General features: G+C 42.4%; 1 protein-coding gene and 1 non-coding gene across 3 annotated transcripts; one reads left to right on the top strand and one right to left on the bottom strand.

Moving 5' to 3' along the window:
• The first annotated feature begins 2,644 nt into the window (after positions 1–2,644).
• LOC148668096 (uncharacterized) lies at positions 2,645–12,444 on the top strand. 2 transcript variants are annotated; one of them, XM_088632461.1, is made up of 2 exons: positions 2,645–3,271; positions 10,248–12,444. In XM_088632461.1, the coding sequence occupies exons 1-2, from the start codon at positions 2,884–2,886 to the stop codon at positions 11,582–11,584; spliced, it is 1,725 nt and encodes a 574-aa protein (XP_088488587.1). In that variant the 5' UTR covers positions 2,645–2,883; the 3' UTR covers positions 11,585–12,444. The 2 variants fall into 2 exon arrangements, with proteins under 2 accessions (XP_088488587.1, XP_088488588.1); XM_088632462.1 differs by lacking the exon at positions 2,645–3,271 and having other exon boundaries at positions 10,339–10,477; positions 10,605–12,444.
• An 8,020-nt stretch (positions 12,445–20,464) lies between these two features.
• Positions 20,465–20,522, bottom strand: LOC148668097 (U7 small nuclear RNA). Its single transcript, XR_015938909.1, has one exon. It is a non-coding gene; the product is annotated as a U7 small nuclear RNA (small nuclear RNA).
• Between the last annotated feature and the right edge of the window lie 3,586 nt (positions 20,523–24,108).

Here is a 24,108-nt window from a genome sequence, read left to right on the forward strand (position 1 = left end):
TGGAAGCTCTGGAAGGCAACATAAAAGATTGCTCTGTCCGTTGGTGGATGAGGTATGCTCGTTTTTTTCAATGTAAAATGTAATGTACAAAGATCAAATTTGATTCAAAATCCACGAGAGGAAGGGAAGATATCACTTAAAAAAATAAGAACTGAATATTTGGATCCGGGACCTCATACTTATCAAATTATTAAAATAATACTTATTAAAATATCAGATTGTGTTTCTGCAACATTTCGTGCACAGGACGCCGTATTTAACAATAAAAAAACAGTCACAACGAGGGCTTTACACGCAGTCCGGGGTATTTTCCCCTTTTATATTTTTGCCACTTTATATCGAACCTGTTACACTCCCAAAAGTGCAGAGTAGCTTGTAAATAAAAATGTACAATTCACCGCTGGTATAAACAGATGTGGGCCTTGTTTGCCTTTGTAAGCATTTGTTTAAAAAATAAGTTCACAATACGTTAAAAACACAAAAAAACACAAATTTAATCATATAACGATACAAACTCAATACCAAATCATTATGCCAATTAAGTACCTATCCTTTGAAAACAGAGAACACCTTTATATCTACAAAAAAAAAAAAACGTGACATTTGTGTATACTTTTGAATTACAATGCAGGCAGAGTAGTCCTCTGAATTCAAAGATCAGATTTTGGCCAAAACAAGACAATCAGACGGGAGTTGAATTCGGAACAAGAGCCTCTGCTTCGTGGTTTATTGAGCTTTTGATCAACGTCTGAGTTAAAAAAAATTGCTATTTCAACTCTTTGATTGAAGTACACAAGAAACACATTCCTCCAAGCCAGAGTCAAACCAGCAACCTAAGGATTCTTCATTATTGCCACTACTGTCCTCTGCTCTATCAACTGAGCTATCTGTTTCTGGCACATACTGCCCAATGTTGTGCAATGTTTTGGGTGATTTAAATCACAGTTCGACATCAAGTTTTCAACTCGTTTCCTTAGTCTTGTTTACCTTGAATTTAAGCCACGAATCAGGTTTCTACAGTATGAGCTTCTGGAGATATTACAAAATGTTTGATGGGGCATCAATCATTCCAGGCGGATATTGACTCCTTTTTTTCTCGAGGGATCATATTAAACATTTCATTAGGATCGAGAGGAGGATCGCCATGAGACACAAAACAGTTTCTTTCTGTCTTTCTTAGAAAGTAGCATTTGTGCTACATTAATAATATTTTCGTGGAAATATAGAAGTTGTAATTTTTAAAACTTATATTTGAATCAAAATGTGGTTTTGAGTTAAATATTAGCGTGTTCATGGAATTAGTTTGTGTTTGTCATTACTATATATATATTGCCATGTTACCAGAATTTGTAGCTGAAGTTTAATACTTGTGTTTTTTATGATGATTAGCCATTTGTTTATTACAATATTGTATAAAATGCATAATTTGAACTATATATTTTTCAGGGGTGAATAATTGTATATTCTCAGAATAAATTTCTAGACCAAATCATTGGCTTGATTTACTAGTTTCTACAACTATGAGACCTATCTTTGATGTATAATAGACCTTTAACTATATAGGTATAATAGTCCTCTAAATGTTTCCGTATAATAAAACTCCAACCATTTATGTATAATGGACATACTGTATAATCAGAGATGTGTAATTGACGTATAATGATATACGTATATTAAAATTTCATTCTAGACCAATTACGGACCACATTTATACATCTAAGGTATGTGTTTAATCAATGTACTGTACATCAGGAAAATAAAGCATATGCTCAGTAGAGGGGTTGTCATATTTTGTCTGTTAATCAAACATAAACAACAATTATGGACAACCATTTTTTGCCAAGGTTGTGAATATTATAATGCCTTTAAAGTCACGTTTAAACTTTCTGTAAAATTAAAAAAAAATACACAGAAATACAAGCGGGCACTGATTTGTGTTCAGGATACTCAAATGTAACAAATCCTGCTCTGGAAATTGTCTCTTCTCCCCTTGTGAGCCACAATCCCACCAAAAGGTCTCTGTGTGTCTCTGTTTGGGAGATGTCAAGATGCTGAGCCTGTGCTGTGCTTCAGTGGCAGGTGTAGAAGACACGCTGTTGTACACGGAATGCAAATTGAGCTCCTTGGACATGAAAACTGACAGATGGTTAAACCTTCTCTCAATAAACAGGAGATCCTGTGTCCGAAGTCCTGAGGTGTCTTTCTTCCTGTCTTGTCATACAGAATGTATCATTAAGGACGACCACATATGGCTTGATTTTGTTAAATGCAAGTATTTATTTCCTTTCTTGGAACCACTTGTTTTTCGAGAATTTCTAACAATTTGTGAAATATGAAATAGAAATCTTGCTTATAAGTGCAGAAGAAATACTGCCAGTTGGCAAGAGAACGACACCATTTTTTTTTCTTTAACCAAAAACCTGCATAGGGAGATAAAAATCCAATTGAAAAAATCCACTTGAGAAGTTTTCGTTGGGGAAGATGGTTGTGGAAGGGCAAAAAAATCGCAGGTGATTCACTCCTCTTGACTAGGTGGGGCTAGGAAGTGCAGAGTTTATATCCGGCTGAAGAAACTCCTCTTTCTCAGCTCCGCTTCTCTATTGTTTTGAAGTTGCGGCCGCGCTAACGAATGAAGTCATTATACTACGCGACCCTGCATGTACTTCAACTACGTGTGGGTGACTGAATAATTTTCTTTAGATAACGAAAGTTGTTGTTTTTCTTTAAAATAACTTCAGGTTCTGAATACGTAACGTCTTGTCGACTGTGTTTATGCTTGAACAGAGCACAGCCCTGACAACAGGATCTGTGAAGAATAAAAAATAAGTTGTTCTGTTTAAACTTCGGAAGTCAGTCTTTGTTTGTGACCGACTCTGAAGAAGGATGGCGGAGTGCTTGTTAAATCTGCAAACCCAGCTTGACTCTTTCATGCACGTTTTGCTCAAATCGATCGTGTATGAAGTGTCAGAAGTTTTTGGAAACAGGATGTCTGACTCCGAGAACGAGTTTCAAGACAAACTCCGCAATATCTCCCAGATCCTGGTGAGACGGGCCGTGTTTAAAATCACACAGTGTGTGGAGGACAGTGTCGGGAGTGAAATGGCGCAACTGAAGAAGGAAAACGAGAGCTTGAAGTGGAGATTGAAGCTGTGGGAGAAGGAGTCGGGAGCAGAAGGATATCAGGGACCGACAGATCATGTTGGATACACGCTTCCCTGTGAAGTGACTGCAGGAATAAAAGAAGAAATGGACACGAAACTAGAGCTGTCAGGTCAGTGTGGTGACTTGTATGTAGTCGGGATCTGTGCGAGTTTAAAAACAGTGTCTTTAACTTCCTCACTGGTGAGAGTATAGTGGAGAGATACAGAGTGAAGTGGGAAAGACTTGTGTGTTGTAGCAACGGGATTTTTTACTGGAAACTAAACTGTTTTGTCTGGTTACGGTAATAAACACCTCGTTCAGATTCAGCAATTGTTTCACTGAATCAGTGAATAAATACAACGTCATTAGGAAAGAAAACGTATAGATATTGATTTTACGTCGTATTGGCTTTTTATATATTTACTGATGAATGTGTATATAACAATAATTTTAATCGGTTTAAGTATTTCAGTCCTCCGGTCCTCCTCTTCTCAATGCAGTCTTAATCTTAATGTACTGTAGTGTCCAGTCGGTCAGTGAGTCTGCATTAACCCCTCTCTCTCAGTGCTGTGTTATTGTACTACAGTGTCCAGTCATTGTGTCTGTATTAACCCCTCTCTCTCTCAGTGCAATGTTAGTGTACTTTAGTGTCCAGTCAGTGTGTCTCTATTAACCTCTCAGTGTCAGTGCAGTGTTAAATGTAGTGTGCAGCGTTATGTGTAATGTTGTTGTGATATTATTCCAGTAGACTCGCATTTTATACAGCAGTTTCGGTCCTGACAAAGCCTGTATATCCAAAATTGCATATAATCAGAACACCATCCTTAAATGGAGCGGAGGGGCGGAGCAGTGGCTATGTGGCTAAGGATCTGCGCCTGTGGCTGGAAGGTCGCAGGTTCAAATCCTGCGGCTGGCAGAGGAATCCTACTCCATTGGGCCCCTGAGTAAGGCCCTTAACCCTAACTGCTCCAGAGGTGCTATACAATGGCTGACCCTGCGTTCTGACCCCAAGCCTCTCTCCCTATCTGCTTGTCTCATGGAGAACAAGCTAGTGTATGTGAAAAGATAAATTCCTAATGCAAGAAATTGTATAGGGCTAATAAAGTAATCTTATCTTATCTTAAACAACTCATCTGTCACTGTACTAGCATGTCCATGTATATAGTGTAAATTACAATAAAAACAGTGATACAATTTAACTTTTCTTGTCTTGCTTTTTTTCCCTCTTTGTACTTATATTGATGTTCATGCTGCATGATAACTAGTGACTAGTTCCCAAAGAGCAGCTCAGCTGCGTGCTGTTAAGACTTGAATTTTTGGGGATTCCCACATCTTTATTTATAGTATTTGATTTTTTTTTCACAGCTGACTGGCTATACATGAATTTGTGTAAAAATACGTAACGTAAAATATGAGTCTGCTGTATTTTAAATCCTTTTTCAAGTTATGTGTTCAGAGATGAAGTGTGTTTGAATCTGTGATGTATATCAAGTTCTGAAAATGAGTTTTGAAAAGTTAATTTACTTACTACTGTTGTGTCATACAAATGACAAAGTTCAGGTGTCAGTGAAGCAGAAGTCTCTTTATTTCATATGCATATGGAAGTCTGGCTTCCAACCACCGGACTTAAAAATAAGTAGCTAAAGATGTTCTTTTATACCTTTAAACAAACAAGTTACTATGACGCATTCTAAACAAATGATGAGACAGCAACACATGCCGATTAATTATATCTAAGTTGCAGACTAGACAACAGTTAGTTCTTTTCACATTCTGGGCGTACAGCCAGCTTACCAAATACATGCCCTTTACCTTACTGACCAAGAACAGGCAGCATCTTTAAATATTTGGGCACAAAGCTAACTTCAAGACACTAGACTGCATAGTTTGCAAAATACAAAAAAATACAAAAACAAAAAAATGATATTATCATCTCACTTCCCAGGTCTCTCCCTTATCTCTTCACTGCTAAATAACGTCTTTGCTATCTGAAATTTAAATTTTAAGCTAGTACTTTTTGTGTGGATATTACTTCCTTTTGAGCACTACTCGAAGCTCGTGTTAAAACTCAGGGTTCAATACTTGACCCTTTACTTTTCAGCATTTACATGTGTCCACTTGGTCAGCTTTTAAGGTCACATGGCCTCAACTGTCATTTCTATGCTGATGATTTTCACCTAGACGTCCATACCAAACCTGACACTGATGTGGCTTTCTCTATTTTATCGAATTGCATCTCCGACAGAAAAAACCTATGTGACTCAGAATTTCCTTCATCTTAACTGTGACAAGACTAGAGTCATGCTTATTGGCACCACCCACAAACTTTGTAAAACCAATGCTCTAGACCTATCCGTAGATAGTTCTGTACTTGAGCTTCAGTCTAAATTGAAAACCCGAAGATATTTAACTCAGACCTGACATTGGACCCATATGTGCAGCATATTGTCAAAACATCTTCCTTTCACATACTATACAGCCACCTTTGAAGGTTTTATATACAGATGCAGCCATTCAAAACGCGTGAGGTACACCATGGTACAACATGGTGGGCGTGTTGCATCAAAACACGGTATGATGCAGTGTAACGTGTCATATGACGTCATATCGGAAAGTATCCGGAATCACCTTGTAAAACTGCCAGGAGGAGCTATTAAAGGTTAACTCTCATGTACAGCATTTGAGCTTTTAAATTTAAACTGTGTATTACAGCATGTTAATCATCAGTCATTAAAAAGTTAGTATATTTTTTGAATGCAAGATTGTTCAGTTGGGCAAAAGTACACAACACAACCTTTATCATAAATATTTTAATTATGCAGAAATATTTTATACATCAAAGCCTTTACCGAAGATATCACTAATAGTATTAATGAATGACCTTGGATAAGCTGTAAACTCAAAGTATTACGCTGGTCCACATTATTTGTAACCGTCATTTTAAATGAAAATACTTATAATTTTTCATCGACAAAAAGTAACACCACAGCATTTCGTTGATCTAACTAACAAGAATGGGACATTAGCTAGACAATATGATAAAGGAATAAATGACTTTTTTGGTTTATTTCTTTAGCACATTTATTTGAACATTTCCATCGATTGTACAAGCACTGAAAAACTGCCAAATCCCTAGTTCGTCGGGCATTTTCTTTTACTATAACAGACATAAAAACTCCCTTGCTTTTAACAGAGCGTTTCATAATTTCTAACAACGAAAATGATTTAAACTGCGACACTTTTATATCAAGAGCTCAAAATATCACAAGGATCCTCAAGAGATCAACAAAGACAACAGAAAAAGATATGTGTATCAGATACTGTACATGAGAATCCAAGCTTTTTTTATCTACGCTAAGACGTAGTCTTTAAAATTTCTTCATCACACAGTGAAGTCAAAATTCCGGGATGTGCGTATATTAGAAAACATAGGACTTCTTCGAATGTGTGTCAGGCAATCAGACTTTGGGACCAGAATGATCAGTTTTATTAAATGTCTTTTTGATACAATCAGACAAATGCAACATAAATTGTTATCTTTGTCTTTTAAGTATCTTAATAAACTATCAGCATAGCTTTCTCCCCGTTTAGATTTATTTTTCTTGGGATTTTGGGATCAAACGTGGGAAGATTAGATTGTAATCATTTTTATTTTTTAAATACATTTTAGGAAAGTGTAATCTATACTAAAAAGCTGTATTTATTTTAATGATTCCCTCTCGCACTCCAAAACATACTGGTAGGTTAATTGGCTTATGGGAAAACTGGCCCTGGTTATGTGTGTTTGTGTCTGTCTGTCCTGTGATGGACTTGCGCTATGTCCAGGGTGTATTCTGCCTTGTGTCCGTTGCTTACTGGGATAGGCTCCAAATCCTCTGTACTGGATAAAGAGATTAGAAAATGGATGGAAGTAAAGGCACTGTGTGGATGGAACTATACACAGTGTTAGAAACCCACTGTGAGATGGCAGCATCTCACTGAGGCTAAATTATTTTATAGGGCTGGCTTAAGGAAACAGCCTTTCCACCTCTCTTGCACATCAATAGCCATACCTAGTTAGTTATTTCAACAAATCTTAAGATGCTGGCTCTGTGGATCCGCATCAGCTATGTTTGTCCATTCCTTCAATTCATGTGCATCCAACACACAGTTCAATGCTAGCAACTACACAAAATCTAAAATACAATCCTCATTTCAGTATCTATGTAAACATACAGTCTGTTAACTTCATCATCTTCATCAAAAGTATGCCTAACCCCATCAGGTTGTGTTCTTGTTATCAGTGTATTCCTCAACTTTCCTCAAATTATCTTTTTCCTACCAACATCTCTAGTCTTATATCCTGCAATAACTCAGCCAACACTTAACCCCTCAAAAGCTGCATGTGTTAATTTCTTTAAATCACAAATATCATATGTAAATACTGGCCATGTAATACTCTGCATGGTGGAATAATAGTTTATTTTAAAGGGAACTAGAGAAACTAGGAACTAGAGAAATCAAGAAAGCCATTTCTTTCTAGAATTAATAAATGCACATCCTGTTCACTGGGGAAATTAAATCCACACTTTAATATGCATCTTTAATATGTTCAGAATTTGACAGCGAGAATCCTGATCGGGATGCATTACGCCTGTCCTTGCACTGGCTTCCTATCAGGTTTCGAGTCAACTTCAAAATCCTCATCCTCATTCAGTACCTATCTGGCTTATTATCTGTCTACTCCCCACCTTTGTCCGTCTGACTCTGGTCTTCTAGCTGTCCTCAAGAACATCTACATTCTGTGGGTGACAGGACCTTCTCTAGCTGCACCCCAGAGCTCTGGATTTGTATCCCCAGTGATATCAGTCACCTACCCTGAGTGCATTTAAATCTAACCTCAAAACCTTTTTCAGAAGAATTAGTGTCTGTATCTGCTTCATTTTCTAATTGTGGTAGCACTTCTAACTGCTTGTCTTTCTTTTATGTATTTACTTTGTAATCTGTGGTCCTTATAACTGTTTTTACATCTACTGTATTGCTTTATTGCTTTGTCACTCTTCTCATTCGCTCTTTGCTAAATGACTTTTCATTCTAATCTGATCAATCTAACTGCTTATTTTCTGTGCTTTCTCTATCCTGTTAGATTTACAATTATTCTGAAATTTTTCTTCTTGAAATGACTCATTTTTAAATACCTTTTTTCACTGTTAATATCTTGCAGCAACTATGCGACAAAATATACACTTAGCTCAACCTGACAGTTCATCCTGCTACCAACATTGAATAAAAAAATCTTTAGATTTCTATATTTGTCTTTATCTAGTGGTTTCATTAGTGACACAGGCTAAACTTTCTTGGAAAAATGTATTTTATGTGTTGCGAAAAACTGACTTGCTTTAACAAAATATATTTACAGATCCTTTCGCCTGGCAATCTACCTGAATGCCCAACTATCTGTGAAGCCCTCCATGAAACCATGTTTGCTATTAATTCATTTGGATCTCACTGACAGAATTGCTGTTTTTTATGCGTGCTAAGTTTCTGATTCCTCACTCTGTTTCATGTGTAGAGATGGATAAGACTTTATTGATCCCAAAGGGAAATGGACGTACATGTTCATGAACATGTTTGCATGTTCTTTTGTAATATACACTTTTTGTGATTTTTTTGTATATCTAAGCAAGTGTTCCTGCATCCCTCTTCTGCACTATGTATAGTCATGGCTTTTTTCTGTTTGCTTATTTCAAAGTAACACCTGCTCCATTTCTAAAACTTTTTGCTCTTGTGCATTTTTGTATTTTTTACACCTCTAGCACTTTAACGTCCTGAATTTATATTTGCCTTAATTTGTAGGACGAATTTTAGTTTTAGCCTTAAAAAGCTTCAGTTTTCACTATCTTTTGTTTCTTGTCCTTCAACTGTTATTATTGATCATCGAAGTATTGTACTTGACATGACTTGATTCACCCTTTCCTGAACATCTGTGAGTGGCAGAGATAGTGCTGTCTCTGGTGCGATCTTTTGCAGCTGACATTTCACTGTTTTAAACGAATAAGAAATTAGATTGCTCATAAATCACTTATTCTAAATAAACACAGCGTAATTGCTCTCTGAAAATGTTTTCTTGTTCGTTTTGGAGACCTTGATCGAAACTGATTTTAGATATCAGAAAGGATTTATTTTCTCTGTGTATTTCTGTGTACGTATTTCCTACATTGCTTTGTCGAGATTTTAACTTTATATTTAGGCTCAGATTTCAACTATAAATCTCACACTAATTACTAGCGGTAAATACTGATGTTTTGCTCCCTCTTACCACAAAAATCTATATGTATTGTATCTGGGATGACCTAATTTTTGTACGTGTACCTACTGTGATTCGGAAACGGAACGGTTAAAGATGGCGACAAGTCAGGCACCCAGAGGGAGGGGGAGAGGGGGTGCGTCTTCCTGCCTCCATAACTAAAATGCCAAATAGGAGTGGCTTAAGCGATGTACACAGTCATGTAACTGACAGTTTGAGGTAGCCTATCGTATAGATTTCGCTTTGTTGCTGATAGATTAAGCTTTCGAAACTCAGCCCCAAATTCATGTGACTGATTTTTCACCCTGTTTCATTGGTTAAACGCAATGATCACATGCACCACCATGGTAACTTGGATGTGTAGTTTTTAATTCAGTTTGAATTATAACTGTACGTACTGTCTTCATATTTGGCAAGGGCTTTAAAGAGAGGGCGCGCCAAAAATATTCGATGCCGTCGTCCTGGAAGAATTTGACCTCAGAACGTTTGACTAGCCTACTGTATGTTCCTAAATTAATATCATTTATGACCTTCTATCTATATACCTTCTTCTGCTCCTCTTCTTTTTATGCTCAGCTACTTAAATTTCCCTTTAGCGGTAAAATTTCCTATAAATATTCAATACTAAGCGGATTAAAATGTGCACAGTAAAGAAATTAAATGATTAAATCTTTTCACTACCGACTAATGCACCATGAGTGCCCGTCGGTACCGTGCATTTTGAATGTCTGCATCTGTATAATAAAGTTTATTATTATTATTATTATTATTATTATTATTATTATAATAAAGGTCTTGTCTTCTTGTCCTGTGTTTTCAGGCTCAGAGGCCAGTGTTCTCCCTGATGCTGGGGAAAGGGCTCCTCTTGAACAGCAGCACAGTGAGGAGGAGGAGTGGAGCTCCAGTCTGATGCAGGAGACAGAGATCACTGCTGCAGAAGGGAAAGAGACACTCAGTGAGCAGCACACAGAGAGCAGACAGAGTGTGGAGGATCTGGACTCTGTGCCCATGATGAAGACGGAGCCTGAGAGTGGGACACCTGGACTCTTAGTATGTGATGCTTTTACAGAGAAGATTAATAATCAGGACACGAACAATATGTCACAAGGTTGTAATGAACTTTACTGTGTCTCTGTACAAGAGCTCAAAGAAGAACTGAGTGAGTTTAATCTTACAGATAAGGACATGGAGCCCCAGTTGATTGACCCCGCAGAGCTGAAGAAGGAGCCCCAGGTGATTCAGACTGCTGAGCTGCACACTGAAGGACACGATGGAGAAAACAAATCTCAGTTTCAGAACAGAGAGCAAAATCATTCCATGAAGGATTTGCAGAATAAGAAACCCCAGCATGATCAGACAATGAGGAAGAATCACTCAAAGCCTTGCTCAGATGGAGTGGACAAACTGCCATTACAACACAGGGATGAGCAGCCTTTTTGTCAGTCTAGAATTTCAAAAAACCTTCGCTCAGGAGAGAAATCTTTCACTTGCCGTCAGTGTGGGAAGAGTTTTAGTCAGTCACACAACTTAAAAAGACACCAGGGTATTCACACAGGAGAGAGACCATTCAGCTGCAATCAGTGTGAGAAGAGTTTTAGAGACTCAAGTGCCTTAATAGTCCACCAGCGCATTCACACAGGAGAGAGACCATTCAGCTGCAGTCAGTGTGGGAAGAGTTTTAGTCAGTCAAGAACCTTAATAGTCCACCAGGGCATTCACACAGGAGATAAATTATTCAGCTGCTGTCAGTGTGGGAAGCGTTTTAGTCAGTCACACTACTTAAAAAGACACCAGCGTATTCACACAGGAGAGAGACCATTCAGTTGCAGTCAGTGTGGGAAGAGTTTTAGAGTCTCAAGTGCCTTATTAGCCCACAATCGCACTCACACTGGAGAGAGACTGTTCAGCTGCAGTCAGTGTGGGAAGAGTTTTAGTAAATCAAGTAACTTAAGAGCCCACCAGCGCACTCACACAGGAGAGAAACCATTCAGCTGCAGTCAGTGTGGGAAGAGTTTTAGTCAATCACATGACTTAAAAAGGCACCAGCTTGTTCACACAGGAGAGAGACCGTTCAGCTGCAGTCAGTGTGGGAAATGTTTTAGTCTTTCAAGTAACTTAAGAGCCCATCAGCGCATTCACACAGGAGAGAGGCAATAGAAAACACTAGGGAGGAGATCACACACCTATCTACATCAGTGGAACTGCAGTGGAGAGGGTCAGCAGTTTCAAGATCCTGGGAGTTAACATCTCAGAGGACTTAACCTGGACCCACCACACTAAAACCATGGTCAAAACAGCACGGCAGCGCCTATTCTTTCTCCGTAGGCTAAAGAGGTTTGGCATGCCATCACATATCCAGGCCAACGTCTACAGGTGCACTATTGAGAGCATCCTGACTGGTTGCATCACTGCCTGGTATGGGAACTGCTCCGCCCGGGATCGCAAAGTACTGCAGAGGGTGGTGAAGTCAGCACAGCTCATCACCGGCTGTGAGCTACAAAACATCCAGGATATCTACTCAGCTAGATGTCTGAAGAAGGCCAGGTCCGTTCTCAAGGACCGCAGTCATCGCAGTCACAAACTATTTTCCCTCCTACCATCTGGTTAACGGTACCAAAGTATTCGGTCCAAGTCCAACAGACTACGGAACAGCTTCTACCTCCAGGCAATCAGACTGCTAAATAGCCAACCTCCAGCTCCTTTAGCAAATCACCTGTAATGGCTACATGGACACACAGTTTTCACTGTATTCAGCATAACTGCACTACTTGTATATATTGCATACACCATGGACACATAGCAGCTCTACTCATATTGAGTTTTATTAAATTTCTATTACATCTGTTATTATGTAACCTTATTTTCATAATCTCAATTTTGTGATTTTTGTGTTTTTGTGATTTCTGTGATTCTTGTGATTTTTGTGAGCTTGCAGAAAAGACATTTCATTGCCAGCAACTACTGCTGCATGCTCTGTTGTTGTGCATTTGATAAATAAACTTTGAAAATAAATTGTTGCAGTCAGCGTGGGAAGAGTTTTAGTGACTGAATCACCTTAAGACACCACCAGCGCATAAGATAAGATCACTTTCTCACATTAGGATTTTGTCTTCTCACAACACTCTCACTATGAGGCCCACAGATAGGAAGAGAAGCTAGGGGTCAGCATCTCTGGTGTAGTTGTGGTTAAGGGCCTTGCTCAGGGGCCCACCAGCATAGGATTTCTCTGCCAGCTGTGGGATTTGAACCAGCAACTTTCCACCCACAGATATACATCCTTAGCTACAGAGCCACTGCACCTAATCACACCAGAGAGGGACCTTCCAGCTGCAGTCAGTGTGGAAAGGGTTTTATCCAGTCAGGTGACTTAAAAATACACCGCTTTAGTCACCACTTTAGTTTTTGATTTAATCATAGTCTTAGTCAAGTCAACTGAAATGTCTATTAGTTGAAGTAGGTAACTGCGTCAGCATGTGACATCTGTTAAAGGTTCCTCAGCTGACACTTTGCGTTTTCTTCTCTTTTCAGCATGGAACAAACCTGTACTTGTTCCTAAAATGTCTATTAGTTACTTTGTAGTCACCCACTTTTGATTTAGTCTAGTCAACTAAATGTTGACTATAATTACTCTTACTTATGGTTGATTAGAACAGAATTGGTTCTAGTCATGCAGTTTACTTTATGTGTATAATAACATGTATAAAGATTTACATGTTAGGATGAGCGATTATATGAGCGATTACATTATAATAATAATAAACTTTATTTTATATAGCGCCTTTAAAGGTGGCTTCTCAAAGCGCTTTACAGGATGACAATAACAATAAATAAGAAGACTACAACAATAAATAAGAAAATTTCACAAGACAGGACACAATTATAATTACAACAATACAACAATAACAATAGAGGAGACCGTGGAAGATGGTATTAAGAAGAGCAGAGGGGTGAAGAATGGAACCAGTTAAGTAAAGGCTTTTCTGAAAAGGAGGGTTTTGAGTCTGGATTTGAAGGAGTTTAGAGAAGGTGACTCTCTAATATCCTTGGGCAAGGAGTTCCAGAGCTTGGGGGCATAGCAGGAGAAGGCCCTGTCGCCCATACAATGTAGACGGGCTTGGGGGACAGTAAGGAGGGCAGAATTTGAAGAGCGGAGGTTGCGAGGTGGGGAGTAGGGCGATAAAAGTTCAGACAGGTATTGAGGTGCCAAGCCATGTAAAGCCTTGTAGGTGAGCATGAGGATTTTAAAGTCTACGCGGAATTTGACCGGAAGCCAGTGCAAGGACTCCAGGATAGGAGTAATGTGAACACTTGCACTAGATCTGGTCAGGATTCTGGCTGCTGAATTTTGGACATACTGCAGCTTGTTCAGAGTAGATTTATATACCCCAGGGAGCAGAGCATTGCAGTAGTCAATTCGAGAGAATACAAATATGTTGATCAGCTTTTCAGCCACAGTTAATGATAGCATAGGGCGTAGTCTTGCGATATTTCTAAGGTGAAAAAAAGATGTTTTGACAGTATGCTGTACATGTGGGTCGAATGTTAAGCCAGAATCGAATATAACCCCAAGGTTTTTCAATTTTGATTGGAGCTCAAGTACAGAGCCATCTACAGACAGGGTTACAGGACTGGCTTTACGAAGTTGATGGGAGGTACCAATAAGCATGACTTCAGTCTTGTCACAGTTAAGATGAAGGAAGTTTTGAGTCATCCAAATTTTTATGTCAGAGATGCAATTAGATAGAATAGAGACAGCCACATCAGTGTCGGGTTTGGTATGGATGTATATTTGAGTATCGTCAGCGTAAAAATGAAAGCTGAGGCCATGTGATCTTAAAAGCTGACCAAGTGGGAACATGTAAATGCTGAAGAGCAAGGGGCCCAGTATTGAGCCCTGAGGGACACCAGACTTGACAAGACCAATTTCAGACCTGTACCCATTGAGAGAGACAAAGTGACAGCGATCAGTGAGGTAAGACTTAAACCATTTGAGGGCAGTGTCAGAGACTCCAAACACAGTCTCGAGACGAGAAAGCAAGATGTTATGGTCAACAGTGTCAAAGGCAGCACTGAGATCAAGAAGGATGAGTATGGAAAGAGAACCAGAATCAGAAGCTATTAGGAGATCGTTGGTGACTTTGACTAGGGCGGTTTCTGTGCTGTGAAGTTGACGGAAGCCAGATTGGAGGGGTTCGAAAAGGTTGTTTGTCATGAGGTGGTTATGTAACTGAAGTGTGACAGCACGTTCTAGAATTTTAGAGAGAAAGGGTAAGTTGGAGATGGGGCGAAAGTTGTTAAGATTGTCGAGAGCCATGTTAGGCTTCTTTGGCACTGGGGTAATAGCAGCAGTTTTGAGGACCGTTGGTACAATGCCGGTGCTCAAGGATTCATGTATTATATTGAGGACAATGGGACAGAGAGAAGAGAAACAGGACTGGAATAAAGTGGTGGGAATGGGATCTAAAATAGATGTGGTGGGTTTCATGCGCGTAACTAGTTTGTTTAGGGATGCTGAGTCAAGAAGAGAGAAGCTGGAGAGACGGGAACCAGAGAAGTTGGATGAGGAGGGAGGAGGTGTGGAAATTATATCCGTAGTGGAGAGAATGTGATGCCGGATGTTGTCAATCTTAGAACTAAAGAAATCTAAGAATGTGTTGCAAAGTTGTGATGAGGCAGGTAATGTGGTGGGGCAGTTTGGCTTGAGCAGTCTGTTGATGGTGGAGAAAAGATGTCTGGGATTGTTTTGGTGATTTTCAATGATGTGAGAGAAGTAGGTGGATCTAGCAGACTCTATAGTAACCTTATAATCAGATAAGTAATCTCTCCAGGCCTGATAATGTACATTTAGGCCGGAAAGACGCCACCTACGCTCAAGTTTGCGAGAGGCTGCCTTCATGAAACGCAGATGGTCATTGTACCAGGGGGCAGGGCGAGAGAAGGAGATGGTTCGAGTTTTTAAAGGAGCAAAGGTGTCGAGGGTAGATAAAAGAGCATTGTCAAGTAACTGTATTTTGTCCTCTAGAGGGTCAGAGGAAGAGAAACAGGATAAGGAGGACAAAACAGAATTTGCAAACCTTGGCTGATCAATTGATCGCCAGTTGCGGAAATTTACAGAGCGTGAGGGGGAAGTGTTAGAAACAGGTAATTCCAGATTGAAGAGAATGGCTAAGTGGTCAGAGAGGCCTAGATCAAGGGAAGAGCAGTGGGAGACAAAGGAGTCATTTGCAATAATTAGATCTAAGGTGTGTCCTTTGTTATGTGTAGGGGTACAAACAAACTGAGCAAGGTCAAAGCATCCCAAAAGAGAAAGGAAGTCTTTAGCCAGACTGGAGGAAGTTGAATCAATGTGTATATTAAAGTCCCCTAGAATAAGGATCCTTTTAAATGTAAGGGATAAGAATGAGAGAAAATCAGCAAACTCACCTAAGAAGACTCCACTGGGTTTGGGTGGTCTGTAAACTGTGGCAATAATAGTAGATTGGGGGATAGAAACATTTAAAACAAGACACTCAAAAGAAGAGGGAGGAGTTATAGCTATAGGACTTAGACTGTAAAAAAGGTTGTAAATAACAATGATGCCCCCGCCTCTGCCTGAAAGACATTAGGATGAGCGATCCCTCCTCAGCAAAGGGCTCAGTTTTGTACCAGTTCCAAGGAAGCTGGACATCCTCCAGACCAATGTCGACCTTAACCGCTTTTACCGCAGGATCCGTCTCAGAGCACATTTTGCCGACAATTCCTCTTCACAGGCAGCTGATAACAACCCGGTTATTGATGTCATTAACAACATTAATCCCAAACAGAGCTGTTGGACTCCCTCCTCTGGCCGTTTTCCACCAGTTGATTATTTCATCAACCAATGCACTAATCAAGCTCCCAAGGCACTCTCTATACCCAGTAAACATAGGTCTAACCTCACCCAAGGAGAAAATCAGGCGCTCCAGTCTCTCCGCAACAGGGATGATATCGTCATCAAACCAGCGGACAAAGGAGGTGCTGTTGTGGTGTGGCATAAGGATCTGTATGTCTTTGAAGCCTAAACAACTAACTGACACTAACTGACACTTCTGCCTACCTCCCTCTCCAACAGGACCCTACCACTGACTACCAAAAGGAAGTGGTATCCACCATTTCCCTTCTTATCAGCGGTAACGAGCTCCCCCAGGAGGCGAACCGGCTCATCATGGAACATCCACAGGTATTTCAATTTTACCTCCTCCCCAAAATCCACAAACCGGACACCCCTGGACGGCCCATCGTATCAGCATGTAACTGTCCAACTACTTACATCTCAGCCTTTCTCGACAGCCTCATGAGACCGCTGGTTGAAGATCTTCCCTCATACATCAAAGACACCAACCACGCGCTCCAACTTTTCAATGATTTCCAATTTCAGGGTACCAAATGCCACATTTTTACCATGGACATCACATCTCTGTACACCGTCATTCCCCATAATGATGGCCTTACAGCCCTCAAGCACACGCTGGACAAACGCACAGTGCTTGATCCACCCACCCGCACCCTGGTACGCCTTGCAGAATTGGTCCTCACACTGAACGCATTCTCTTTCAATAATCTTTATTACAAAAAGGTCAGTGGAGTTGCCATGGGCACCAGAATGGGACCCAGCTATGCCAACATTTTTGTCGGCTGGGTAGAAGAACGCTTCTTCGCTTCCTACACTGGCTATGTCCCTGACTTCTATAAACGATATATTGATGACTGCGTTGGTGCCGCCACATGCTCCAATGATCAGCTTGAGTTCTTCCTGCACCATTTCACCAACTTCCACCCGTCCCTCAAATATACGGTTAACATATCTTCCACCACTCTTCCGTTTCTAGACATCCACTTGTCTATCAACTACCCCCGTAGACATCCACTTGTCTACCAACTGTCCACTCGAAGCCCTCGAAATGTACTCATTTTTCATCAACAGAGAATACCCCAGCAGTGTGATTGACAGGGCCCTTGCCCGAGCCAAAAACACCCCCCGGACCATCAACCTGATCAGGAACTCTCGCCGTAACAACCGCATTCCTTTCGTGCTTCCTTACCACCCTAACACACTTCCTATCCCCAGGACCATTAACCACAACTTTTCCATCCTACAGAATGATCCCTCCATTGGGGCCCTCTTTTCTGATCGCCCTATCATCTCATATCCGCCGACCACCTAATCTGCGTAACCTCCTTGTTCACAGCTCCCTTGACCGCCCTCAACAACCATCCACACCAGGCACTTTCCGTTGCAACAGAGCTCGCTGTATCACTTGCAAGTACACAGCCACCACCACACGCATTCAAGGCCCCTCAGGACAAATACGGATCACCCAGACAGCATCTTGTACCTCCAGCAACCTTATTTACTGTATCTCTTGCAGTAAATGCCCAGCCATCTACATTGGAGAAACAGGAAGGAGACTCGGAGACCGCTTCAGAGAACACGTCAGGGCTGTGAAGATTAAAGATCTCTCCAAGCCCATTGTTTCTCATTTCACCTCTGACGGCCACGACCACTCTAATCTCTCCGTCTGTGTTCTCAAAGACGGTTTTCCGAACTCATACATCAGAAAGACCACCGAAACTAAAATTATTCTGCAGCTAGGATCACACATTCTCCCTTCCCTTAACGACAGACTACTGTTCTTTTAAATTTTCTCCATTCATTGGAAGTTTCATTTCACACCTCTCTGCACCCATTCTGACTTCACACCTCTTGATTGGCCTCTCTTTCTGTCCCCTGCTCCCGCCTCTCACTCCTCCTCCCTCCCAACCTTTGTTCTCCCGCTACTTTACCTTTGCCTACTGCCCTGTCTCTCTCACACCTGAAGAAGGCTCCACGGCCGAAACATTGTGTTCTCTTTCTTCTTTTTTTCAGCATGGAATAAACCTATAACCTGGTCCTTTTTTAATCAAAATAATATTAAGACCTGTATGTATTCAAATAGTATTATCATTATTTATACTTACGCATCAAAAGATGATTGCTGAGAAAAACATGACAGTATTTAACCTAAATGGCAAACAACAAATATCAGCAATGCATTGTGGTATATAACCAGAAAAGATGCTGTGTTAGATGTGTTTTCAATTTCAATTATATATGCATTTATTAACGTTGTCAATATTATTACGGTTGCAATTTAACCATGGTGAGAATCCCTGCCTGTCATACAAGAGAGTGGGGTTTGATTCCCGACAGGGAGCTAAGGAGCTTTTTCTATGACCTGTTTACAATTTAAACTGTAGTGTGAGACACCTTTCTTCCACAGAAATCTATTTTTTTTAAAGGAGATGAATTGGTTATAACAACACAACTCCTTGGCTACATGGGAATTTTGTTTTTTTGACAGTAGGGTCATTTGCAAAATTAAACAAGGAATTGATTCACTCCTGTGGAATACTGTATAAAATGGAAGACAGGTTTGATATGGAAACAACTACACACATTTTAGTTTTTTTTCCAATTGTACTCCCATCAAAGTGACATAAGAAAAGTCATTGTCAGAAGTGGGATATGAAAACAAGCCACCAGGGGAGACGGCTGTAATAACGTCACCAGAAATATATTGAAAACAAATGGGCTGTCACTAAGGAAATTCATAGAGAAATACAGGTCCCACCATAAAACACCATAAGGAGTGCAAAACATGTTAAGTTATTTCTGTACTTCATCAGTGTCGGTAAAAGAGGGACTCAAGGACACAAAGACTCTAGTTTGGGATTCAGGCTGAGAAAGGGAAGTGTGACTTTGGACACAGGGCATTGCAGAGAGGAACAAATGGCGCAACGAAACAAAATGCCAAAACCCCAGATTGAACCAGGGACCTTTAGAGCATCAGTCTAAGGCTTTCTCAGCTGAGCTATTTCAACCTCTGTGTACGATCCAACCTCTGCTGTCTGCAGTAGCCTCCCAAAGTTCCAGCATGAGTGCACGAAGAGGAGTGGTAGAGTGTTACTGCAATGTCATTCAGAAGGGTAGTGATCCAGCTCAGCTCTCTGAGGTTTGGTAGATACATCTTCTTCATGAGTAATGTAGGATCAACGTCTTCAGGCTGGAGGAAGGGCTTGCATTTTGGCAGTAGTAACTGACTGAGTAGTGACTTCTAGGACCTGGTCTTATCAGGTTGCTTTGCCACGTTTGTCAGTTCTGCTGAAAAGACCTGTCTCTAGGAAATTTAGGAAGCAGAAGAATGACTATGTGAAAGGTGACATGATCTGCTGGCTGTTTGATGTGATCATGAATGACACAGGAAATTCGAATTCTTGCAATAAAACAAAACAAGATCCATAAAACACTGGTGGGAGTGCAAAATGTGAGAAGATAAAAAGACACCTGTTTCTGCCCAATTTCAAACAGGGGATCTTGCACATGTGTGATGAACGTGATAATCACAATATTACAGAAATGACAGCAGCATTGAACATGGCGAGACGTAAAAGATTGTTAATTCCCTTCAAATACTCACAGTGTGTTTATTCTGCTGTATTAATTTACTGTGCTCATCCGGCAGTAACAAACCTGTTATCTACACACTGCTCCCAGGTGACTCCACATTCTACAGCTCTCTAGCAAAAGAGGAAGTCAGACTACAGAAATGGAGAAAATCTCCTCTTCAGAATGTGGAAATATATTCCTGAGAGAAGTCGTTTCTTGAAGTTCAACACTCTCTGCAAGTCACCCATTCCCACCTTGCGCAGTGCAGTGGTTATCACATTCTCTTAACACACCAAAGGGTTTCAGTTTGAAAGCGGGCGAAAACAAGTGATCACTTTTTGCACATTTGTCACTGCTGAGGTTGCTTTATGGGTCTATTTTCTATACTGTGCTGATCAATTGGAAATCAAATGGCAAAAAAGACCCATTCCCACACCTAAGGTCAAATATTAGGAATCAAAACTGCTCGATTGTATGGAAGCACACAGCTTTATTAAGATGTCCAAGTGCAAGATCTTTTTATTCATAGAAGACCCTATTTATGTTATATGAGAAATATTAATATTAATACAGAATCTTTTTTCACCAAATAAATGGGCTTCCTGACTTCAGAAAGCCTTCTAGACAAATACTAAAAGAGCAAAAATTCCATTTGGTCAAAGAAATGAAAACACATACCCTACCAAACCGTGAGTACAGGCCATTCAGGGTGATAATACAGAAACATTTATAATTCAACAAATAAAACCTGTCAACTGGTAATCACCACTTATCATAAAAAATAAGTAGCAATACACAGTAGGGGACTCTTGAGTGCAAGTTAAATCCATGCAAGAAGGGGGTTTAGTGTTGTATTTCCAAATCAGATATGCAAATGAGAGATCTGGCCCAGCCAATCTCAAAGCTCCCTTGGTCTGGAATGGAGCTGCTCCCCTCTTCTAGTTATTCACACTGGAGTTAGGTTACATATTAGCACATTTCATCTAACAGTTGCTCCAGAAACAAAAACGTAAACAAATGACCTGGAATGTGACCACACCTATTAGAATGTAGTTCAACAGATAACTTGTAAACCTTGTCATAAGATTTTTTTTGTTCTACAAAATATACTTTATTCCGCAAAAAAAACATCTCAAAAGGAACATCTCACACATATTAACACTCCATGTAATAAAAAACAAGGGCGGAACGGAGATTGATTGTCCGTTATCAATCTTTGCAAGTGGGGGCGAATTTGCGCAATTAACAGAGTCCCTCCAAACCTAGCACTTGCTATTGTCCTTTAATCCCTGTATAGGGCCCAAAGTCCTTTCCAGCGCTCCCTCGCCGTGGGGAAACCCCATTTGGCGACTAGGCGCTTCGTCCTCCTCCTGAGGTCTGATGGGCTCCCGCAGCGCCCGACAGAGGTTGCAGTAGAAGATGCAGTCGAGTTTCATGGGGAAATGTGGGACATCTCGACCCCCTTCCTCGACCGGCTGACACATCCGTGATGTACTCATACTTGCCGCCCCAGACGAAGCCGAAGTTCATCCCTTGCAGCACTCGTCTGAGTCTGGCCGGCAGCGTGTACACCACCGCCAGGTAAACCAAAGCCGGCAGGATGTCTGCTTTCAACACCATCACTTTCCCTGTGTAGGACAGCGACCGCGTTTTCCACAGACCCAGCTTCGCGTTCACCTTGGCGATCCTCTTGGTCTAGTTGTTGGTCTCGTTGTCCTGGCTCTGGAAGGAAACCCCCAGTATTTTGAGGGGCTCCGTGCAGAGCACGAGACCCTCCGGCGCCGTCGTCCTGTACTTCCAGGGCCCGAAGAACTTCAGTTTGCTCTTTCGGCGGTTGAGTTTCGACCCCGAGGCTCTGGAGTATTGCTCCATGACCTGCAGGGCCCTCCTCAACCCCCTGTCCGACCTCAGGAACAGCGTCGTGTCGTCGGCGTACTGGGAGATCTTCTGAGTTTCCCCCGCGCCTCCCGGTATCTCCAGGGTCCCGTCACACCGTCTCTGCTAAGGGCTCTTGAAGAGCAGGGAGATGATGCCCTCCCTCATGGTGTCTCCGAGTTTCACCCAGCGGAAAATCTCCTGCGCCACTTCCACCAGATCTGCCGCCAGGGTGTCCCAGAAGCAGGTGTAGAATTCCTTGGGGATTCCGTCCGGCCCCGGCACCTTGCCATTCTCCATGGACAAGAGCGCCGCCTTCAGCTCCTCGGCCGCGATCGGACCCTCCAAGTCCTCCCTCGCCTCCTCAGGTACTCGTGCCTTCAGCTCCTCCAGAAAAGCATCGCCTGCCTCCACCTCCGTCTGCTTTTCTGAAAAGAGCTCCGTGTAGAAAGCTGTGGCCGCTTCTACCTTGTCGCTCTCGTCCAGCACTTCCTCTCCATCTCCCCGTCTCAGGCCGTGGATCACCCTCTTTTTCTGGGCTCCTCGGACCTGATTGAGTTTGCGGAGCCTCTCCTTCAGGTCCCATGCCCGGGCTGAATTGAAGGCTCCTCCCCCGTTAGCCGAGCTGTACTCCTCCTCTAGTTGTCTCTGGAGTCGTGCAGCTTCCTTCCTCTCCCTGGCCGCCTTCCGTCTGCAGTACGTCTGCGCCAGGGTTCGGGTCCTGTCTTTCACTGACTCCCACCATTCCACCACGGAGCTGTAGCTGTCTCTCAGATCGCCCCAGCTCGCGTAGTCTTTCCGGAACAGTGCCCTGAAGTCGTCTTCCTCCAGTATCTCCCGGTTCAGCTTCCAGTACCCACGACCGAATGCCGGCAGGCTGGTGTTAGCCACCACCGTCAAGCGCTCGTGGTCGGAATACCACGCCGGGGACACCGTCGCCGACTCCAGGGAGCAGGTCGTGTGCAGGAAGATGTAGTCCAGGCGGCTGCACACTCCCCGGGAGTTTTTCCAGGTTGTTCCGGCGTCGTTAGGGCGACACCGTCTGAAGCCGTCTACTAGGGAGAACTGCTTAAGTAGCGATTCCAGCTCTGCCAAGCTAGCGTCACTCCCCTTCTCCCGGTCGACGTTGAAGTCCCCGCCAAGCACCACCTGTCTGTTGGTGGTGCAGCAGCTGGCCAGGTCAGCAAACACTTCCTTCAGGATAGAGGGTTCTGTTGGAGCATAGACGTTAATTGCTCTCAACTTCTGCCCCCTCCAGTCGATGTGTGCGACCAGGATCCGGCCCTGCACCACCGGGAAGGAGGAAACCAGCGTCATCTCTGGGTTTCCGAGGAGGATTCCCACTCCGGAAGAGTGGACCCCTCCTACACTCCAGCATGATTCTCCCTTCATCCATTCCCTGGTGAATGTCAGCTTGTCGCTTTCATCCTTCAGGTGGACCTCCTGTAAGAAACAAACTGAGAGGCCAGATCATGAAAGACTCCCCGTCTTTTCAACGGGTCTATTAGCCCTCTCACGTTAGTTGTTAGAAAGGTAAGTTTCACAATCATGATTAAACAAGTGAAAGTTGAACCTCCTCTCTTTGTGCTTACAGTGGAAAACTTGGGAGTCTACATCTGGGCACTGTTTAGCCTAGATGTAGCTCCTCTTGTCTGGGTCCTGGGGGGAATATGCTGGGCTCCCTCCAGGTCTCGCTGGGGACTGAAAGGTAAACATGCTGGACAGGTCCAGCCCTACCATCAGTCCCGGCTCCAGGGCGGCTTCAAAGTAATCCTCGTCTTCCTCGAGGATACTCTCCGCCACCGCTTTGGGAAGGCTTTTTTCTTCCCTTTCTCCAGGAGTTTCGGGGACCTCCAGTTGCTCCTGGGCCTCGGGGGAAGGGGGCTCCACTTCCTGGGCTGCCTCTTCCTGTTGTTCCTCGGCCTCGGGGGAGGGGGTTCCGACATCCTGGGCTGCCTCTTCCTGTTGTCCCTGGGCCTCGGGGGAGGGGGTTACCTCTTCCTGGGCTTCCTCCTCCTGTTGTCCGTGGGACTCGGGGGAGGGGGGTTCTGTTTCCTGGGCTGTCACTTCCTGTCGTCTTTGGGCCTTGGGGGGGAGGGTTTCCATTTCCTGGGCTGCCTCCTCCGGTTGTTACTGGGCCTCGGGGGAAGAAAGTTCCGTTTCCTCTAGGACGAGGAAACGGTTCTCCCTTACCACTCTTTTCTTTTGTCCTTCCGAAGGTGGATCCGCCCTGCATCTCTTCTCCCGCTTTCTCTTTCCCTTCTTGCTGGGAGTTATTAGGGCCCTTTCTCCGGTCGGCCATTTTGTCCGTCGTCCTGGCAGCCATCTTGTGGCACTGGTGCAGCTGGGGGTGTGGCCTCTG

Source organism: Lepisosteus platostomus, chromosome 5 (assembly GCF_059453375.1).
Source record: "Lepisosteus platostomus isolate fLepPlt1 chromosome 5, fLepPlt1.hap1, whole genome shotgun sequence".
In the NCBI taxonomy this organism is placed as follows: domain Eukaryota; kingdom Metazoa; phylum Chordata; class Actinopteri; order Semionotiformes; family Lepisosteidae; genus Lepisosteus; species Lepisosteus platostomus.

Bases quoted from the DNA above. Each gene is read 5' to 3' on its own strand.
- LOC148668096 (XM_088632461.1), top strand. From the start codon at position 2,884: ATGGCGGAGTGCTTGTTAAATCTGCAAACCCAGCTTGACTCTTTCATG. The intron at 3,272-10,247 runs GTCAGTGTGGTG...CTGTGTTTTCAG, and splicing joins CACGAAACTAGAGCTGTCAG to GCTCAGAGGCCAGTGTTCTC.